At 33.5% G+C, this 18,601-nt stretch overlaps 1 protein-coding gene across 20 annotated transcripts in view; it reads right to left on the bottom strand.

Annotated features, from left to right (window-relative positions):
- Positions 1 to 18,601, bottom strand: part of HDAC9 (histone deacetylase 9) — a 911,202-nt gene that overhangs the window by 165,617 nt on the left and 726,984 nt on the right. For all 20 annotated transcript variants that reach the window (XM_038557033.1, XM_038557034.1, XM_038557035.1 and 17 more), the window contains 2 exons: positions 16,403 to 16,522; positions 15,982 to 16,079 (listed from right to left, as the gene is read on the bottom strand). In XM_038557033.1, coding sequence (XP_038412961.1) covers positions 15,982 to 16,079; positions 16,403 to 16,522 — 218 coding nt within the window. The remainder of the gene's footprint in view (positions 1 to 15,981; positions 16,080 to 16,402; positions 16,523 to 18,601) is intronic.

Here is an 18,601-nt window from a genome sequence, read left to right as displayed (position 1 = left end):
GTAATAAAAATCAATACACTGACTAACATTTCAGAAGAATTACATCACATAAATCCAGGTCTTAACCTTTTACATGTACCCTTTGAAAATTAAAAGTGCAGTTTCATGGGAAGGCAAATAAAGGATGATAATTACCAAGAGATAATCATAAAGCAAAGTACCAGAGAAATTGTGGGCAGGCACTACAGCCTAGATCCTCCTGGTGGAAAACTGGTGTGGGGAGAGGCAAGCCACTACTGGGAAAACTGGAACACTGCAAACAGAACTGGTTTCTTCTCAATATATTTCTAAATCCATTCAAGTGTGCCTTAGGAATGTACTCACTCGGTTTACCATTTTGAATTAATAGTGAGGCAACATTTAAGCTTTTGTTCTAACTCTGACACTAATTTTCTGTGTGATCTTATAAGTAATTTGTCCAATATATAAAAATGTTTGAGAAGAAAAAAATATTTTAACAGATGCAAAGCTTTTGGTAAAAAAGGCACTTCTTTGTTATGCGAGGCCCAAGAAAAAGCTATTGCTCATTAATGGAAGGAAATATTTTGTAGGTTTATTCCATGGAAGAATTCTTCTCTCAACTGTCATTTTGGGGATAGAATTGCCACACATCTGTCTCTCTCAAAAGAAGTACAAGGGTTTGCATCACATGGACCACTGTAATGGTTTCCCAAGCATATCCCATATGCGGCATTTTGGAAGCAGGGTCATTTTCGCCAAGGAAGGCTACATTCGCTTGTATTATTAAAGAAAAGCATTTTATTTTTTTGGCTGTATTAAATGTCATAAAGGCTCACTGCCATAATGCTATTTTACATTGTTTGAATTATTTGATAGAATATATATATTATATATATAATAATATATAATATTATGTATGTAATATATATATTGCTTGTGTGTTTTTATTTAGGCTTTTTTCATTTCATTTATGTAATTCAAGCTACATGGATATCTTATAGACATTGGTTGAATATTTATACATGCAATAAAATGAAAGTGCCTTTTAAGCAAGTGACTAAGAACTTTGTTGATTTATTGCTCTGATAATTATAATACTGTTTGAATAAATATCTGATAATCGTATCTGTCATTTAATAAAGTTCAGAACATCGGTACATCTAGAAATATTATCTTTAGAAACAAAATCACATTGCCACACATGATACCGCAAGAAAAACCACTTTATTTTTCTACCAGGAAAAGTAATATGTTTTAACATTTACTGTCTTATTTCAGGTGTGCTTTCTTATCATGAAAGATATTCACTTAATTAAAAATCCCCCTTATTGACATAAAGACAAACTAATTTCCACCTTTTCCCTCAGCAAAATATAGTCATGAATAACAAATGAGGTCTTAAAACTTTGTAACTCCATAAATGGATTTACCCATAAAACCAATTATATGTTCACACTGCAATTAGTTGCTATTTGTAAAAGTTAAAAAGAAGCAAATCCATGTTTTTAATGTGTCATATCTGATCTAAAGTAAGTTTGGGAGATATGTGCACATATTTAAGCTGAAACAAAATATATACAGTGACTGTAAAATATAACCAATTTGCTATAATTTTGAATGGCAGTAACTTTACCCTAAGAAAATTCACTGGATGATTTAATAGTGATATCAAAGAAAACTGACCCTCTTTTTCCTTTCCCTCTCTTGTTCATTCTTTGTTTCTCCTTTCTGTTTTGGCTTTATGACTCTATGCTATCTAAGAACCACTCAGATGCAACCAGTGGAAAATGGAGAAGATGATCTGTAGAATATGAGTCACCCAAGTGCTCAGTTTATCTAATAATGTGATATATTTTGACTAATATATAAAACACATTTGCCCTTATGATTCTCACAATCAACCTAATTAAGTACAATATATTATATAATGTATATGTGATGTATTATTTATAATATATTGTACTTAATTAGGTTGATTGTGAGAATCATAAGGGTAAATGTGTTTTATTTACTTTTATATTATGTGTAATTAATAACGAACTATTTATAATGCAAAGTTTGTACTCTATATGTCAGGATTTTCCAAACTATGTACTGTTGAATGCTAGTTCCCATGATAATTATTTTGGAGAAAATAAACTGGAGAGCAGGGCATTCTATGTTTAAGTAATTTGAGGAAACAATGCATTAAATGATATAATATAGATTTCCTTAACACTGAAAATTGTTAAAGTCTTAAAATTGCTTTTGCAAACACTTTTCAAGGGGAGATTTTTGTTTTTTGTTTTTTTTTGTTTTTTGTTTTTTTGTTTTGTTTTTTTGTTTTGCCACAGGATATTTTTATTGTTGAAAAATACTTGCTAGCATCCAATGAATCTAGTGTTTAGCACACTGTATTTTGGAAAATTATTTTACTGGTATCTCAAATTTAGAGCCATTATTGGGTTGTTTCATCTCCCAAAGATCTATGGTAGATGTCTTAACTCTGTCCAGGCTGCCATAACAAAATACCATAAACTGGATGCTTTAATCCATAGAAATAGAAATTCTCACAATTCTGGAGACCAGCAGTCTGAGATTAGGATGCTAGAATGTGCTTACATGGCCTTTCCGCAGTGCATGCACACAGGCAGAGAAAGAAGAGAAAGTTCTATGGTGTCTCCTCCCTAATCCCATCAGATCAGAGCTCTGCCCTCATGACCTCATCTAACTCTGATAAGCCCCAACTTTAAATACCATTGCATTGGGGGTAAGGGCATCAACAAATGAATTTTGGGGAGACATGTTCAGTTCATAATAATGTCTAATGATAAAACAAATATTTTTAATTAACTGAGTATGCTAAGACTCTTCTGTCTTCTGGTGTGAGCTGATATCAGGTTCATCACTGGAAAAAAAATTAAGGGTCTCCTTAATTTCTTTTAGGAGAGATTAGGGAGTAGAGGCTCAGCTTTGTCTTCCTAATGCTGATTTCCCTGGATTCTCCATATCGTTACTTAGGTAGAGTCATATCCTTGTGGAGAACTAGTGCTCAGTCCAGTTTATGCACAAGAATACTCAAAAAGAACTATCAGATGAATGGTTACTGGGATCATGCGTGAAATTAGAACACATTAATGTCAAGTTTACTTGAATGATGCAAAAATAGCTAACTTTTTATTTCAAAAAAAGCCAAATCAGATGGTATCATTCATGACTTTCTTACCCAAAAGGTGATAAAGAGGGCAGGAAACAGGCCCTGATTCCGTGTTCATTGGCTTTTATGGCACGTCCAGTTCTCCTCATAGTATGTTAAGGGCTAAATAATTATTACTTCATTAAGATACAGAAACCCTCTTTCTCAATTGGACAAAAGAGGAATAACAGCAAGCTTCAGAAGGATGGGCTCTTTGGTGACACTATAGACAACCCCTTAGAGGGAGACTACCTTAGTTTTACTTGCTTCTTGGCTTTGGACTAGATTGGGTACACTTTTGTGTAACCTCTTTGTGAAAGCTCTAGAAGTGGGGCTTTAATTTTGTAGAGTCTCCTGAGGAGTCTTTATTCCTCAGGGTGTCAGGACAACTCTTATACCACAGGAGGGTTCCCCACTTATTTCCACTTCAAAGGGGCATTAATAATAATCCTGCTTATTATAGAATCCAACCAGACCTTTTTGGTGTGATGATTAATTGGGAGGTGTTGTATATATGTTTTTTTTTTCACTATATCAGGTGCAATCATTTCAGCCTCTAAAAATAAATGTTCTTTCTGCAAAAAACAGGCACAAACAAAAATGTTTTGAAAAGTAATCACTTGTTTAAAAAATGGAAATTGGGCTTCTGTGTTGTAAGGAATGTATGTGCATAACGGTGAAATTCAACACTGGTAAATGATCTGACTACCTCAAAGTGAAGTTTTTGCCTTCCTACAGTGGCCTTTAACCCTGTCCTTTCCTCCAATCTGAGAAGAGCTGATGTTGATGGAACATATAATGGCCCCTTTCCTGTGTAGTAAAGTCAGCAATAAAGCTTAGTAATTAAGGGTACCAGGGAGGCCCAGCCCAGCAGGCTAGTGGTGTGGCGAACACTTTTAGAACTTCAAACAATATCAAAGTCACTAAGAAACGGGCCTAGCTCAGTTCTGGTTTGAATTAAGCCTCACTTCCACACGCACTTTTCAAATCCAAGCTCAGACAAGAAAGCCAAGGCCTTCTGGATTTCATTAGAGCCAATTATCTTATCTGTTTCATCTCAGGCCTGACCCTAAGGCTGGCAAACAGCTATTCAGTGCATTTGTGTGGTTGTTTGAGAAAGCCTCCAGTCAGCCAATGGCCCGAGGACCTGCTAATTAAAACACTGTTGCCCCCCTGCCTCTAGTGATTAAATATTTTCAAGCTTTTGTAAATAATTTTTCCATTCTTTGCCCCAAGCCTCAAAGGTCCAATACATGCAGTAATTTATTTAGTTTGTCAGAGAATACTGTTGGAAATAGGGTCATAATGGAACCTTTGGAAATTTTTATACGTCTTCGTACTTCTGAAAGTGACAGTTTATAAACCAGCCAAATGTGTATACTGTTTCTGATGTAATTAGGCTCTAATGGCCTTTCTCCTTTTGAAGTGATATAGTGTATAACAGGCTTACATTTTGTCAATAATCATATTTCCTCAAATGTCAACATGGTATCTAGCATCAGAATTTAATGAGATCATTTAAGTCCTAGAAATTATATCAAGGTATAGTACCTTCAGGTTTTTTTGCCTGAGGATGGGTCACAGTCACAACAACTAGTTTGGGAAGAAGACTAATCGAATTTTTGCTTGCTCTCTGTGGCAAGGAACAGCTTAAGAACATGGTAAATTCTTTCCAGAACCAACTTCTGAGAAATCAGCAAGTGATAATATAATGCCACTTCAGAAAAGAAAATATTCAAGAATACTGAATTAAAACTTTCCCCAGACCTAATTTATATATACTCACAGTGATCTGAGAATCTCAGAATGATACCTTGCAACTGGACTGCGGGGAGGAGGAGGACATTAAGAACTTCCTTTATAGCTCTGACATATACTAAAGCACACATGGATTTGGTAAACACCTCAGGAAGCCACCATGGCCCTCCTAACACATGGATTTCCCTGCCCCTGTGCTCCTCAGGCTTAACATGGCCACAAGCACCAAAGTGTCTGACACTCCAGGCTAGCATGGACCAAATACAAACAGAGGCAGTAAACATAGTTTACAGACATCTCTCTTCACTTCTATCCTGGGCACAGCCGTATAGACTCACAGCTCTTCTAAGCTAATCCAGTCATGTTTTATTGGAGAAAAATAAAAATCCAGGGTTTTGTTTGTTGTTGTTGTTGCTCTTTTTGAAGTATTACAAGAAAAAATGTCGGCAGGCTCATTAGCTGCATCCAGCATTCACTAACACACCTATGAAAAAGAACTATGGCACTGAACAGCTCTGTTTCTGTTGTTCTTAAAATGACACTTTGGTCTTATCCTAAATAATAGGCTTTTAATAAAAACATCCACCAAAGGCAAACAATTAAACAATACATAAAGCACCAGGGGGCAACCTCGTGGTTTAGTTACAGTCTGGAGTCATTCCAAAGGAGAACATGTGGGTATTTTACAAGGAACAATGCACTTTTCCAAAGTTATTATAAAACAACAAAATTTTAAATTGGGCCTCATAAGTCCTTCAAATTTGGTACAGGATTTCATGCTCAGCTCTGATAATGGTAGGAAATTTTTACATACTAATTTCTTCAAAAGCATGTTTACATTTTATATATAAAAACAAGCACAAACATATATACATATATATTTATGACATAAGTGTATATATGCATGTCTGTATATATATCTGTATCTATATATAATGCAATCATATATATGTATGTATATGTAGCAAATACTATTTATGATGCAATGGTATTGATATAGATCATTGCTATTTTAGCAAACAAAATATTATTTCCTTAAGTTTTAAAAAAATTGACTCTAGTAAACTAATAGGTGAGGCATCCTTCTTTCATATTAATTAAATATTTTTCAGCTGGATTTTACATATAATTATTTGATTTTTGTCCACTGTCATATCCTCAAAAAACTGAACTAAGTAGAATATATTAACAAACTTTGGCAGACTCCAATTATCTGAAAATTTCAGAATTTAATCAATTTTAACTAAATCAGTAAAATATGACACACACTGTAGATTTTATTATTTCTGACCCTGCCTTTTTCACCTGCTATAAATTATATTATATTGCTGTAATTATATTTATTGGCAAGAAAGTTATCATCGAATAATTTCTGCAATGATATTTTCAATCTAGAAATCCTGCATTATAGAAGAGAATTAACAGTATCAGAAACCTGCACAAAGGAGAGAACTTGAATACAAAAGGCAAAGTCAGAGGTCTGATGTGTAACTTTAAGAGACCTTTTCTGAAACCGAAAGCAGAAGGTCAAGTGACCAACTTTCTTCGAGCTACAAAACTTTTAAATTATAACTTCATGCCTGCTCCACTCTTGCTCTGGATTGCAAATAAAATCCTCTTCACTATTTTACCTTTGACTATTGTTCGAGTAAAAATGTTCATTTGTTTCTGAAATTCAGTCTATCATAGTAACTCCAATATTGCTTTAATTACAAGAAGTTATGAACCAACAAAAAAAAACCCACATTTTAGGTAAAGCAGTATTTTGTTTTCAAGTACAGCAATATGTATCTTTCTTTAATAGGTCAGATAATATATAGATGCTATTTTCTAGCATGATGGACTTTTCCACAATTGTCTTGGTATGCAAAATATCTCCAAATTGAAATGTAAATGGATTTAAAATTCTGCTAAGATTGAAAGGTGACCCAATCATCCATCACATCTCTTCTCTTACTTTTTAAATTGCAAAATAAAATAGCACTATATAATGGAAATATATAGGCAAAATATAATGGCAAAATATAATGGAAGTATAATGGCAAGAAGATTATTTTGCTAAGTCTTTCCCATTAGAAGTTTGTAGTTCATAAACCCACTGCCCTCCATATGGCTTTATAACAGCAATGCTGCTCTTCAGAGTAGTTGTTTAGACAACCAATCCCAAGACTGTGGTGCCCACAAGAAAGATGTGTAGATTCATAACAGATACAAGGAAAGGTCCTCACCCTTCTAGAAGAGTGCCAGAGGAGTTTAAATGTCTGCATAAATGGGAACAGATGTTGATTTACAAGTTTCATCCACATGACATCAAATCATTGGGATGAAATATGGAAAATTGAGTCTATCATCCAGATGTTTGATGTCATGCAAAGACTTGGACTATTCTCTGAAAGTCCTGCCTACCAGAAAATGGTGTAAACTTCAGCCCTGAACCTCAAAAGTAATATCTAAACAGATTTTCTGTTGAACAGAAGTTTTCCAAAGATGTCTCCTCTACCTATAATGTTAATAAGTGAACTTTTATTAGTGAACATTATATTTATCTCATTCTCAAAAGAGACTACAAATTTATATTTGTAGTATATTAAAACAAAAATTCTATCTCTTCTTTCATATTTATCATCTCAATAAATTTAGTTATAGTAAACTTTAGATATGAAATCATGGAAATGAAAGGGTATTATTCAGTTTTAAGAAAACATATCTAAGAACACAAAGGCATTGAATATTGGTTAGCAAACAGCTATCCAATGGAATACAGAATAAGTGACTTCTATTTGCTCTTACCTTACCAGTAAATGAAGCATAATCTTAAAATATTCACTTAAAATTGTGAAAAAAATGTGACTCCTCGTTTCTTAATTATATTTATATAATAATTAAATTAATGGGAACTCCATTATTACAAGATGATATAATTTAAGTTAATGAATTGATCTGAGTTGCTTAACAGTCCAAAAGATCTGCTATTTCTGGCCTAAAAAGCTCCACAATATTTCATGGAAAGCTTTCATCTCTTGATATCTCTGAGTATTACACATATGTTGGAAGGATTCTGTGCAAAGCAAGAGTTTTATAATTCATTGTTCCATCTTGAAAAAAAAAAAAACCCACAAATCGTTTCTAGTCACGCAAATTGCTTTCTTTCTTAGAACTGCTGGGAAAAGATCTAATTGAACATAGCTACTCTTTTAATTAGTTCTTCTTATTTGGAAAACTGCATCATTGCTAAACAAATTCCTGGAAATTTTTGGCTTTAAAATTTCTAAGTCAGAAGGGAAAAATATTGTCTTAAAATTTTTACAGTGGATCTGACCTTTTAAAATAATAATAAAAACTATGTGGTAGCATTTGAACTATTTTAAATAGTTCTTCATTGCAGATAATATAATTCACCTTTCAAAACTTCAAGCACTTCAAGATACTTCCTGGACTTTTTACCTGAGCTCTATACTGTCTAATAATATCATATCTCTTTGATGCTCAGCTCAGAAACAAAATTTGCAAGTTTCCTAAAGAAGACAGGTGTGCATAGGATCAATTTACTCCCAGGGTCAAAGAGCAGAATTCTAAGGGTATCTAGAGACACACACCTATAGAAATTGTAATTTTTTGATGAAAATTGGTACAATATGTTGCACAGATGAAAGAGAAAAAAATGTTGTTAAACTATACTTATTGCTGAAACTAAAGAGCAGATAGAACTGACAGCTTTCTAAAATTTATTCCTATGGATTTTTTCTTCTGACCTGTTCTGATAAAAGTTCTCAAAACATCTCTACATGCTGAATATAAAGAAAATAATCTGGATAATGAATAAAATTGTTGATCACACCAGCAATAAATTTATATGCACTGCTCTTCATTGAAATAAAATATCAATAGATGAAAATCATTATTACTTTGTTCCCAAGATTGATTGACAAGTTCAGATTTGAGCCCACATCTTCTTTATTAGCCAAGTCTTTCAGAAAGAGAAAATGTGGGCTTGATTTGTGAGCTATGATAAATGGTCTGGGAAAGATGGTAGTAGGGCCAATTTGATATGTACAGTATTTCATATTGGCAAATTGCTTCAAGAAATTCCACCCTTTTTCCCAAAATGTCTTCAACATCCTTGGGAAAATACATACTATCATGAGCATAATATATTTGGTTGTCACTAACAATTGAGAATTCATTTCAAGACTGGGAAGCATCAACCATAGCTCTTATAGACAAAATAAGACCCCAAATCATTTTGCAGTATTAAGTATGATTTTTAGATGACAACAAATCATTCTTTATTTCAAAATTGGATATAAAAGTTCATTTATCACTCTATATTCCATTAAAATTTAATTTGGTATTTCTCAGGTTCAATTACTCGCCCACTTCAAAAAATGTAAATGTATACCTAAGAAGAAAACATTTCTTTTAACAAGGAAAGGAAGAAATATTTCCCATTGTAAACAGTCTGGTTATCAAAAGAAGAAAAATTATAAGGGGTTCACTTGATAGGCTTTCTTATTATGTCAGATGAGGTAAAAAAGGCACAGAGAGAAGTGGCTTGGGAGTTATTATATGATACAAGTGTAGTGAAAATCTAGGACCTATTTTCAATTTTAAAATAGTATTGCCAATTTAGATGTCCAAATCAAATGTTGGATAGACTAAAATGCATTTACAAAGAATTTCTAACTATATTATTGTTTTGTCACCCCTAGTCTTGATAGAGGAACTATAGTTTATAGCTTGAGGCCAAAAGAGTACTGTGTCTACATTCACACTTCTTGGTACTGAGTCCCTGATCACCATTTACCAGCTGTGTGACATCAGGAAACCACTGAAACTCAAAAAAGGGCTTGATTTCCTCATCTAGTAATTGGGAGCACTTAGCTCAAAAACTCGTAAAGATGAAAAGAAATGAGCAACTTGCAAATATTAAGTCTTCAGTGAATGGTCTATATTACTATGCTATTATTATCATTATGTTATTATTTTTACAATGATACTACTTTCCATTCTTTTAGCATTAAATTATATTAAAATATGATAAACAGAATAATCAAAAATGTTTACTTAGTTGTCATCACCAACAAGAAAGAATAAAAATATTGATTATGATCTTACATCATTTATTTTTTAAAAGATTTTATTTATTTAAGCAATCTCTACACCCAAGGTGGGACTTGAATTCACAACTCCAAGATCAAGAGTCACATGCTCTACCAACTTAGCCAGCCAGGTGCCCCTTGTCTCATTTTTCAGACAAAATTCTGAACCTCTTTTTCAACCTCTTGCATATTACAAGAATATTTAGAAGCCAGTGCTCTAAAATTAATTAGAATAGTGACAATATGTTTGTTAAAATGACAAGGAGAGAACATAAAATCTGTACTTCTTCATGTGCACTAACCAAAATTATCTCCAACCACTCCATGGTAAACTTAACCACTCTAAAAAAATCTCCAGGTTGACTATTACTGACTAGCTGTCTAAGGGACATTTGCTCTATGAATATGACAATAAAGGGCTGCACTCTTTGCCTTCAAGTTAAATGTATATTTTTTATTTTTGCCACAGGTAGGGTAGGAATCATGGAAAGCTATAGTTCCTATTTTAAAGATGCTGCATCTAGAACAGAATTCACAATTTGATGAACTGAGAATAACTATGTTATCTAGTCAAGTTCCAGTCAGTCTTGTTTTAATGGATTTTCAATTTGCTTAAATCATTAAAGTAAACAGGTATGAACCAAAGGCAGAAAAAGATACAGGCTATCTGGGCTGTGTATGTACTCAACTGATTGGACTGCTTTAATGATGTAACAAATATACAAATTTTCAAACATTCTACTTGGTTATGTGGTCTAAGTATTTTAGCCAAGGCTACATTTTCAATTACAAATATTTTGATTAGAGATACTTCATATGTGAATAAAAAATAGGTAGTTTATAAAAAAGTAACAACAAAATTTTGACTAGATATTTATTTTCTGCATTAGAAAACTCATTTAAATCCCCCCTTTTCACAGTCTCAGTGAATAGAGTCATTCAGAGTTTTCCCCGTGAGGTGAATATTCCTGGATAATTAATATTTATAGATCCTTTACCTTTTGGAAATCCTCACAATAGTAACAAATATTAATTATGATACTACAGACTATAATACCCTGGCTTGGTGAGTTGTTATTTTTTAAAGATTTTATTTATTTATTTGAGAGAGAGGGGGCACATGAGCTGGGAGGAAGGGCAGAGGAAGAGAGAGAAGCAGACTTCCTTCTGAGCAGGGATCCAGAAACACTGCTAGATCCCAGAACTCTGGGATCATGACCTAAGCCTTAAGCCAAAGGCAGGCACTTATCCTACTGACCCACCCAGGCACCTGAAGAGTTGTTATTTTTTAAATCACAACTTATTTGTATCTAAGAACCTCATATCAACAGTTTTATTCCATTCTTTTAACTAGTTCTCATTGTGTGCCATTGAGTCATTTATTATTTCAACAAAACCTTCTGAATTAAAAAAAAAAAAAAAAAAAAAAAAAAAAAAAACCTTCTGAATTTAAGGAGTTTGTACTTCATTTTTGAAATTAAAAAGTCACAAAGGGGTTGTCATTCATTCATTCATTCATTCATTGGATAAAATAGGCAAATTTCAAAAACTTCTAGTATCTTACTTCTACATTGGAAATTGCTACTCATTTTCTAAACACTCAGAGATGTTGCCCTCATTAGATTTAACTAGAAGCATGAGACATTGTCTCCTGTCCATGATAAACAAACTATTTAAATGGTTTTATATAAATAATCACTCCAACATTTGCAGAACTCTTAAAGAATTAATTTTTAGAATGTAACCAGTGCTCATGTAGGGACTATAGATGAGACAGAACAATTGGAACTATGTATATAGAGTTATATATATACTTTTTTTTCTTTTTCTTAGAGAGAGATAGAGAGAATGTGAGTGGGGGAAGGCATAGAGAGAGAGAGAGAGAGAGAGAGAGAGAGAATCTTTAGCATGCTCCATGTCCATGTGCAATGCTCGATCTCATGAGACTGAGATCATGACCTGAGTCGAAATCAAGAGTCAGATGTGAGGGATCCCTCGGTGGCTCAGGGGTTTAGTGACTGCCTTTGGCCCAGGGCATGGTCCTGGAGACCCGGGATCGAGTCCCACATCAGGATCTGCCTGTGTCTTTGCCTCTCTCTCTCTCTCTCTCTCTCTCTGTGTCTCTCATGAATAAATAAATAAAATCTTTAAAAAAAAAAAAAAAAAGAGTGAGACGCTTAACTGACTGAGCCACCCAGGCACCCCTGGAACAATAATTTGAAGTGACTGAAACAGAAACTGCTTAGCACGTATTCAACAAAAATATTTATTGAGTGAAGAGAAGATATCTGACAGTATTATAAGCAAATGAATGGGTATTCAGAGTTCCTTATAATGTATACTCCTTGAAGGGCCAAGGTTTCAGATTTTTGCTAGGTTCACTTAATACCAGGGGTTACCAATGGTACTGTAGCCAGTATCATTCCTTTTTCTCTTTGACTCATTCATTTATTCACTGATTCACTCACCCAATATTACTGAATAGCTCTTCTTTGCCATGCTGTGTACTAAACATTAGTGACTTAGATCAGGGGTGAAGGTTTTACATTTTGTAAAAGTTCACTGTGCTTTATCACTCCTTAGTCTTTTAAGTCATGAATAGTAGAAAAGAGTAGCAATCGGTGTGACAGCTTTTAGAGCTGTAAACTGAGTTCACACCATGGCCCTTATAATTAGTAGTTCTGTGGCTTATATAAATCACTTATGAATTAGCCATAATGTTTATAAAATTTCTAATCTAGAACCTTGCATGTAAGACTTCAATCAAAAGAGCCATAATTATTTTACAAAATGGTCCTTGGAATACATTTTAGTTCCACATAAAAGATATTTGATATTACCAAACATTTAAAAAACTTATGAAAAATCTTAAATATATCTTTCGATAATGTTAGGGATAAACAGTAATTACATGGAAGAAATAACTAGTTATGCAAACTAATTTAGATATTCTATTAAATTTTTTCAGTTATCTTTAAAGACTATAGCAAACATGAAAGTGTTTGGTTTGCCTGCAATATTCTTTTCACCATAGAAAAAACACATTATAGACACCACAAGAAAAATATATGTGACAAATGTGGGCTGGTAAAATAAGCAGCCATCTTAGGCCCTTCTATAGCTTCACAGAGAGAGACTTTCCCTCCAAAGATACTTATCACAATTCAGAGACAATTAAAAATTAAAAAATAAAAGGCACCATTTACTTTTTCCTCCATCTCCATTTCCTTTACCCACAAAAGATGCCAAAAAGATCTTCAGTTTTAATACTGGGAAACAAGGGTTGTATTAAGAAATATATGCTTATAAAGTAATACTAAATCAAAAATATTTCAGAGTATATCTCACTAAAGCCCCAAATTAGAAAAAAATTTATATACTTAAATGTGCAATTCTTTGTCAACCAAAGAGTTTATGGAGTCTGATCTGTATTCCTGCCAGACAATCCCACCCTTATGCTCTTAAGCCAACAGAGCAAGATCATTTCATGACTCTGCTTTTCACAGTCTATTCTCTCTTCCAATCATGAATACCCCCTACTTCAATTCCTTTTCCCCTTGAAAATTCTCACTCATCCTTGAAAGCACAGGTCGAACAATATTTGATGAAGCCTTTCCTCAAACCCTTCAGGAAGAGTTCATCATTTTATCCTCTCTATGTGTAAGCACATCCATTCTCTAGAACAGTGAGTATCACATATTTTATCATCACTGAGAGCAAGTCAGCTCAAAATTCCAAGTGTTCATTACTTTGCCTGGCATACAATATGTATTCTATGAATGTTTTTGAATAGATGACTTACATTCTTGATTCCTCTATAACAAGCTCACAAGTACCTCTAGTCACACAAGTTGAATGGCAAACAGACACAGTATAGTTCAAAATGAACAGAATTATTATGGTTTAGATCTGGTTCTTAAATAACTAGGAATATTAAAAGCTACAATTTTACATTTTTTTAGTCCAGCTAAATAATATTGCCTCTTCTCTAATTAAGCTTAGATATGGTGACTGCACTGGGAACTTTAGAAAAGTTTGCTAAAAAAAAAAAAAAAAAAAAAAAAGTTTGCTTATGTAAAGTGTCCACATTCAGGCAAAGAGAAGGTGCCATTCTTGAGGACATTAAGTCACTTTCAGGAGCACCTGATTCACTTATCATTTCATTCAAAAAACAATAACATATACTTAATATCTGTCTTCACGTTATTTAATTATTTAATGAAATTGTTGTGTTCAAAGGGGTTCTTTGCAAACATTCTTACCCATCATTCACTTTGTGATATGAGAACAAGTAGTACAAAATAATAAATTCTCCTTCCCTGCTGGGTATGCATAATCTATTTTTATGTAAAGGCATAGTACCCCAAATAGCATTATGATAATAAAAAACTAAAATCAAAGGTGTTCAGTCATTTGTTATAGTAAGGTTGAGAACTTAATGTGTGTATCATGCAAGTTATCAAGTTAACTTGATAAACAAATTGCTATATATAATATTAAAGTTTATTGTCCCATTAGAGTCCCTTTATGATATTAATAGTTTCTTAAATTGCAAATATAGGTAAACGGAATTTATAATAATGAAACTCCTAAAGTCTCTTAATGCATTTTTTTAGTTTTAATGTAAATTATCCAACATTTCATAGACAAAGCAAGTATAAGTAAATAAACGTATTTCAGCTATAAATAGTGTAGATATTTGAATATGTACATAGATTTTTTTTTCCTTTTTTCCCAAAGTAAAAGTCTGAAATGTGGGAAGAACTTTCCTTAGTATCTTCAAACCAAATATACTTACTTTTAATGTATTTTCTTAAAAATAGCAATTTTCTACCATTTTTCCTGGGCCTGTTTTCAAATGAAAAAGGACTTTCAAATGAGAAATTGAAGTATGCTTAATATTTAGGACAGCAGAAACTCATCAAAACTTCACTTATTGAAAAATTTCCCTATTATTTCCTTAGGTTTCAAATACATTAGCAACAGAATATTCCCCCTTGGGAATTTATAAATGGTAAATTTAAAAATTATGCTTCTAAGATTTCTCATACAGTTGTTTGTTTTTGCTTTCAACTAAACAAAACACCCCCAAATCATGCATTACCAATAGGTTAAAATCTCCTAAAATCTTGCAAGTAGGTACATATTGACACAATCTGATATTTCTCCTTAAAATAGTTCTAAGGACTGAAAATATTTTTTTAACTGTAGAGAATAAAAATGCTTTAAAAAAAACCTTCCATAATTAAAAAGAAAGTTTTGATTTGTTGCATTTCTTGCTTAAATTAATTTTAAAAATTCTTTGTTTAGAAAAACAAAATAACAGAATACAAAATGTGTATATACATACACATTTCAATTACTGCCTACATTTTGCAGAGAAACTGAAAACAACTAACTAATCAGTTGATATTTTAATGTGGAGGTAAAATATTTTATGAAAGAGAAAAGTCATTTACTCTATCACCAAATGAGATTGCCTAGACCAACATTCCAAAAATGAGCTAGCTCTGCAGAATCAAGAATGCTGAGTGGCACTATGTGCAAAAGGGAATGTGTAGTCCAATGAAGTTTGGGAAATCCTTGTTTAACAAAGTTAGGTAGGTAATGAAAGCCTTCTCAGAGCATCTAATATGCTAATGTCCGTTCTAAATCACAACATATGTTAGAGTAACCATAAGTTTCCAGGACTACTTAATAATTTTTCCCTTCTCTTTTTTTTGCAGAGAGGGGGTAGCATGGGCCATTGGCCAATATACCTGTACAACTACAATTAGGTCTTGATGTATCTTTTTTCTTACAAATATTCTTAATGTGACTTTGTAGCTATATTTAGGTTCCCTAAACCAAAGATTTTTTGAAGCTTTGACAAAATGACTCCTTTAACCACTTTCCCTTGTTTAAAACTTGCACTACTCTCTTACATTGGTGGTGTTTCAATGGACATTTCTTTTCTAATCTGCCCCTTTCAGAAAAAGAAGTACCAACCTGAATGCTTCAAGGTACTCTATATCTCCCATTGGGGGATCAAGGCCACCTGTCCATGCAATATTTATATTGTATCCTTCTCCAAGGCCTGTTCCAACCTAGAAAGAAAAAAAAAATAAAAAACACACAACACAGTGGGTAGAGAAGGGCCCAGGGAAGGAAGCAAAAAGAGAGGAAAACAAACACATGTGAGCTCTTGAAATAAACATCAAACAACATGTCAAATCAGCCCAACCTTGCTTGACAACCAGTGCTCTGGGTTATGCACTTGTTCTGCACTGGTTCTTGGTCCCATGGGACAATTCAGTAATCTCGTGTAATTTAAAACACCAGCAAAGGACAAGAAAATTAGGGGTAATCATGCAATGCAATTACCTGAAAGATAAAAATAAAAGTGGGGCTCTAAAGAAATAAACCGAACCTCATTTGGGGCTCCACTGCCAGGGAAAAAGTTCCCTTCATCATAGCGATGGAGTGAAATATACAGGATGCTGGGGTCAGCATAAAAGGCCTGCTGTGTACCATTTCCATGGTGAACATCCTACAGGGAAAAGAAAACAGATGACAAATACAGTCATGTTAACTCTGCATGTAGACAACTTTTCTTATTTCTAGTTCCCTTTCTACCCCACCCTCCTTCTCATTTTCTGTCTTCTCACTATGTCCTTCCTTCTTTCTCCTATTCAGCTTGCTTCCACACCACCCCCTTTACTTCCTGAACTTTCAGGCAAATTACCCTTTAATGCACTCATTTTTTAAACTGGCTTCTAAAAATCAGGAAACCACAGCGAACATGCCCTGGAGACTCCAGATGAGCAGTCATTGAGAAAGCCCAGTCCTTTGGTACAATTAGATATTTATACACCGGCCCTTTGTACTCTTTGCTTCAGTGATGGAATCTCGCATCCTGTTTTATGGAGGAATTTTATGACTTATTAACTGCCAACAGTTCATAACCCCTCAGGCTTAATTAACTAGCCTCATTGGCCTCTGAAGAAAGACTAATGTTTAAACTACAAACTAGTATTTTGCAGAAGGATCTATGGCTTACAGAGCATTTTCGCAATTCTTGACAGAACACTAAACATACGTGTATGCATTGATTTGCCAAGTCCCACCATTAAGGTCAGAGGCTTTGCAACCAGCTGAGTAAATTGGCCTTCTTGGAGCGTTCAGTTCAGTTAGCAATCCCTCAGCAGTTAGAATCACTTCAAAAGAGACGCCAGATGCAAAAAGGACTTCATACTTTATTTTGGTAAAATCATGACGGCAAGAGTTGAAGACACAGGAGCATGAGCTCATCAGCTATTAAATCATTTGCACCACGCAGAAAGATGGCATAGAGCTTCATGCAATCTTGTCCAATCTACCTAATTTTAATATTATATCATGGCTCTCTTCCCCACCCTCCTTCCTTTTCTCCCCGCCTCACCCCCCACACCACACTCTCCCTTCCTACCAAAAACAAAAAGCAAAAAACAAAAACAAAAAAACCCTGCATCATCAAAATGAATTAAAAAATTCTTAGGACATTTGTATATGATAATGATTTAACTCTTAATAGTTATTTGCTGTTTCTATTGTCTTATGACATAGACATAAGCAGAAATTGCTAAAAGAGATAGGAAAAAAAGAATAACATTCAGCATTTTTAAAAATGTCGTCACTGAAAGACTTCAAGTCTTTAGAATCCCAACTAATACATTTCCTAATATCTCCTGAACAAAATAGACAACTCTCAAAAGTAAATAACCTATATATTTGTATTCAAAATACGACTGCTACATGTATAACATAATTAATTTCAAGTTTTGTTAAAAAAAAGTTTTAGTCACTTGTAACTATATATTTATATTGCACTTTATTTTATATCAGTAAAAACCCTATCAGTTTCAACAATGATTCCTACAACTTTTGCATCAGGCATTACATTAAACAACTTGTATGAATTATTAACAAGTATATGAGGTATATGATATTATCCCTAATTGAAAAGATAAGATTCAGAGAGTTTCAATAATTTACTACGACTATACAGAGAAAAAGTTGCAAGACTAGGTCTTGAAACCATTTCTTAATCCCAAGGCCAAACTCATAACTATTATATGTTAACTTATACTTAATATTCATTACCTCTTTGATCCTCTTAGCAAATCTGTGCGGAGTGGTGGTCATCATTGCTCCTTATTGAGGTTTATATAACTTGTCTTCACTTCAACCTTCAGTCCAGAACTCCCTCACTAAATACCACCAAAACCTCCCTTTGTTGCATTCTGAAAGTCTGCACAGGATTTGCCATCCACAGTGTAGACATACACTAATCATCTCCTCCTCTTATATATTATACACATATCCAAAATCAATTAAGGAATCATAAAATATTGGGGAAGGTATGCCTCCAGAAATATATTCTGGTTCAATGCATACACATATTATCAAGGAAAAAAGAGCTTACTAAAAATATATTCATCCCTGGATTTCTGAATTTCAAAAAAAAAAAAAAAGGAAAGCAGAGATAGCAAGGCTATTTTCCTTTATCTGAACAAAAATGAAACTAACCCAAAATGTCTTTTGAGTTGGCTACTGGATACCTAGAAGATGGACAAATAAAATACTATGA

Source organism: Canis lupus, chromosome 14 (genome assembly GCF_011100685.1).
Source record: "Canis lupus familiaris isolate Mischka breed German Shepherd chromosome 14, alternate assembly UU_Cfam_GSD_1.0, whole genome shotgun sequence".
NCBI lineage: Eukaryota > Metazoa > Chordata > Mammalia > Carnivora > Canidae > Canis > Canis lupus.
This window is presented reverse-complemented; position numbering and strand designations above follow the sequence as displayed.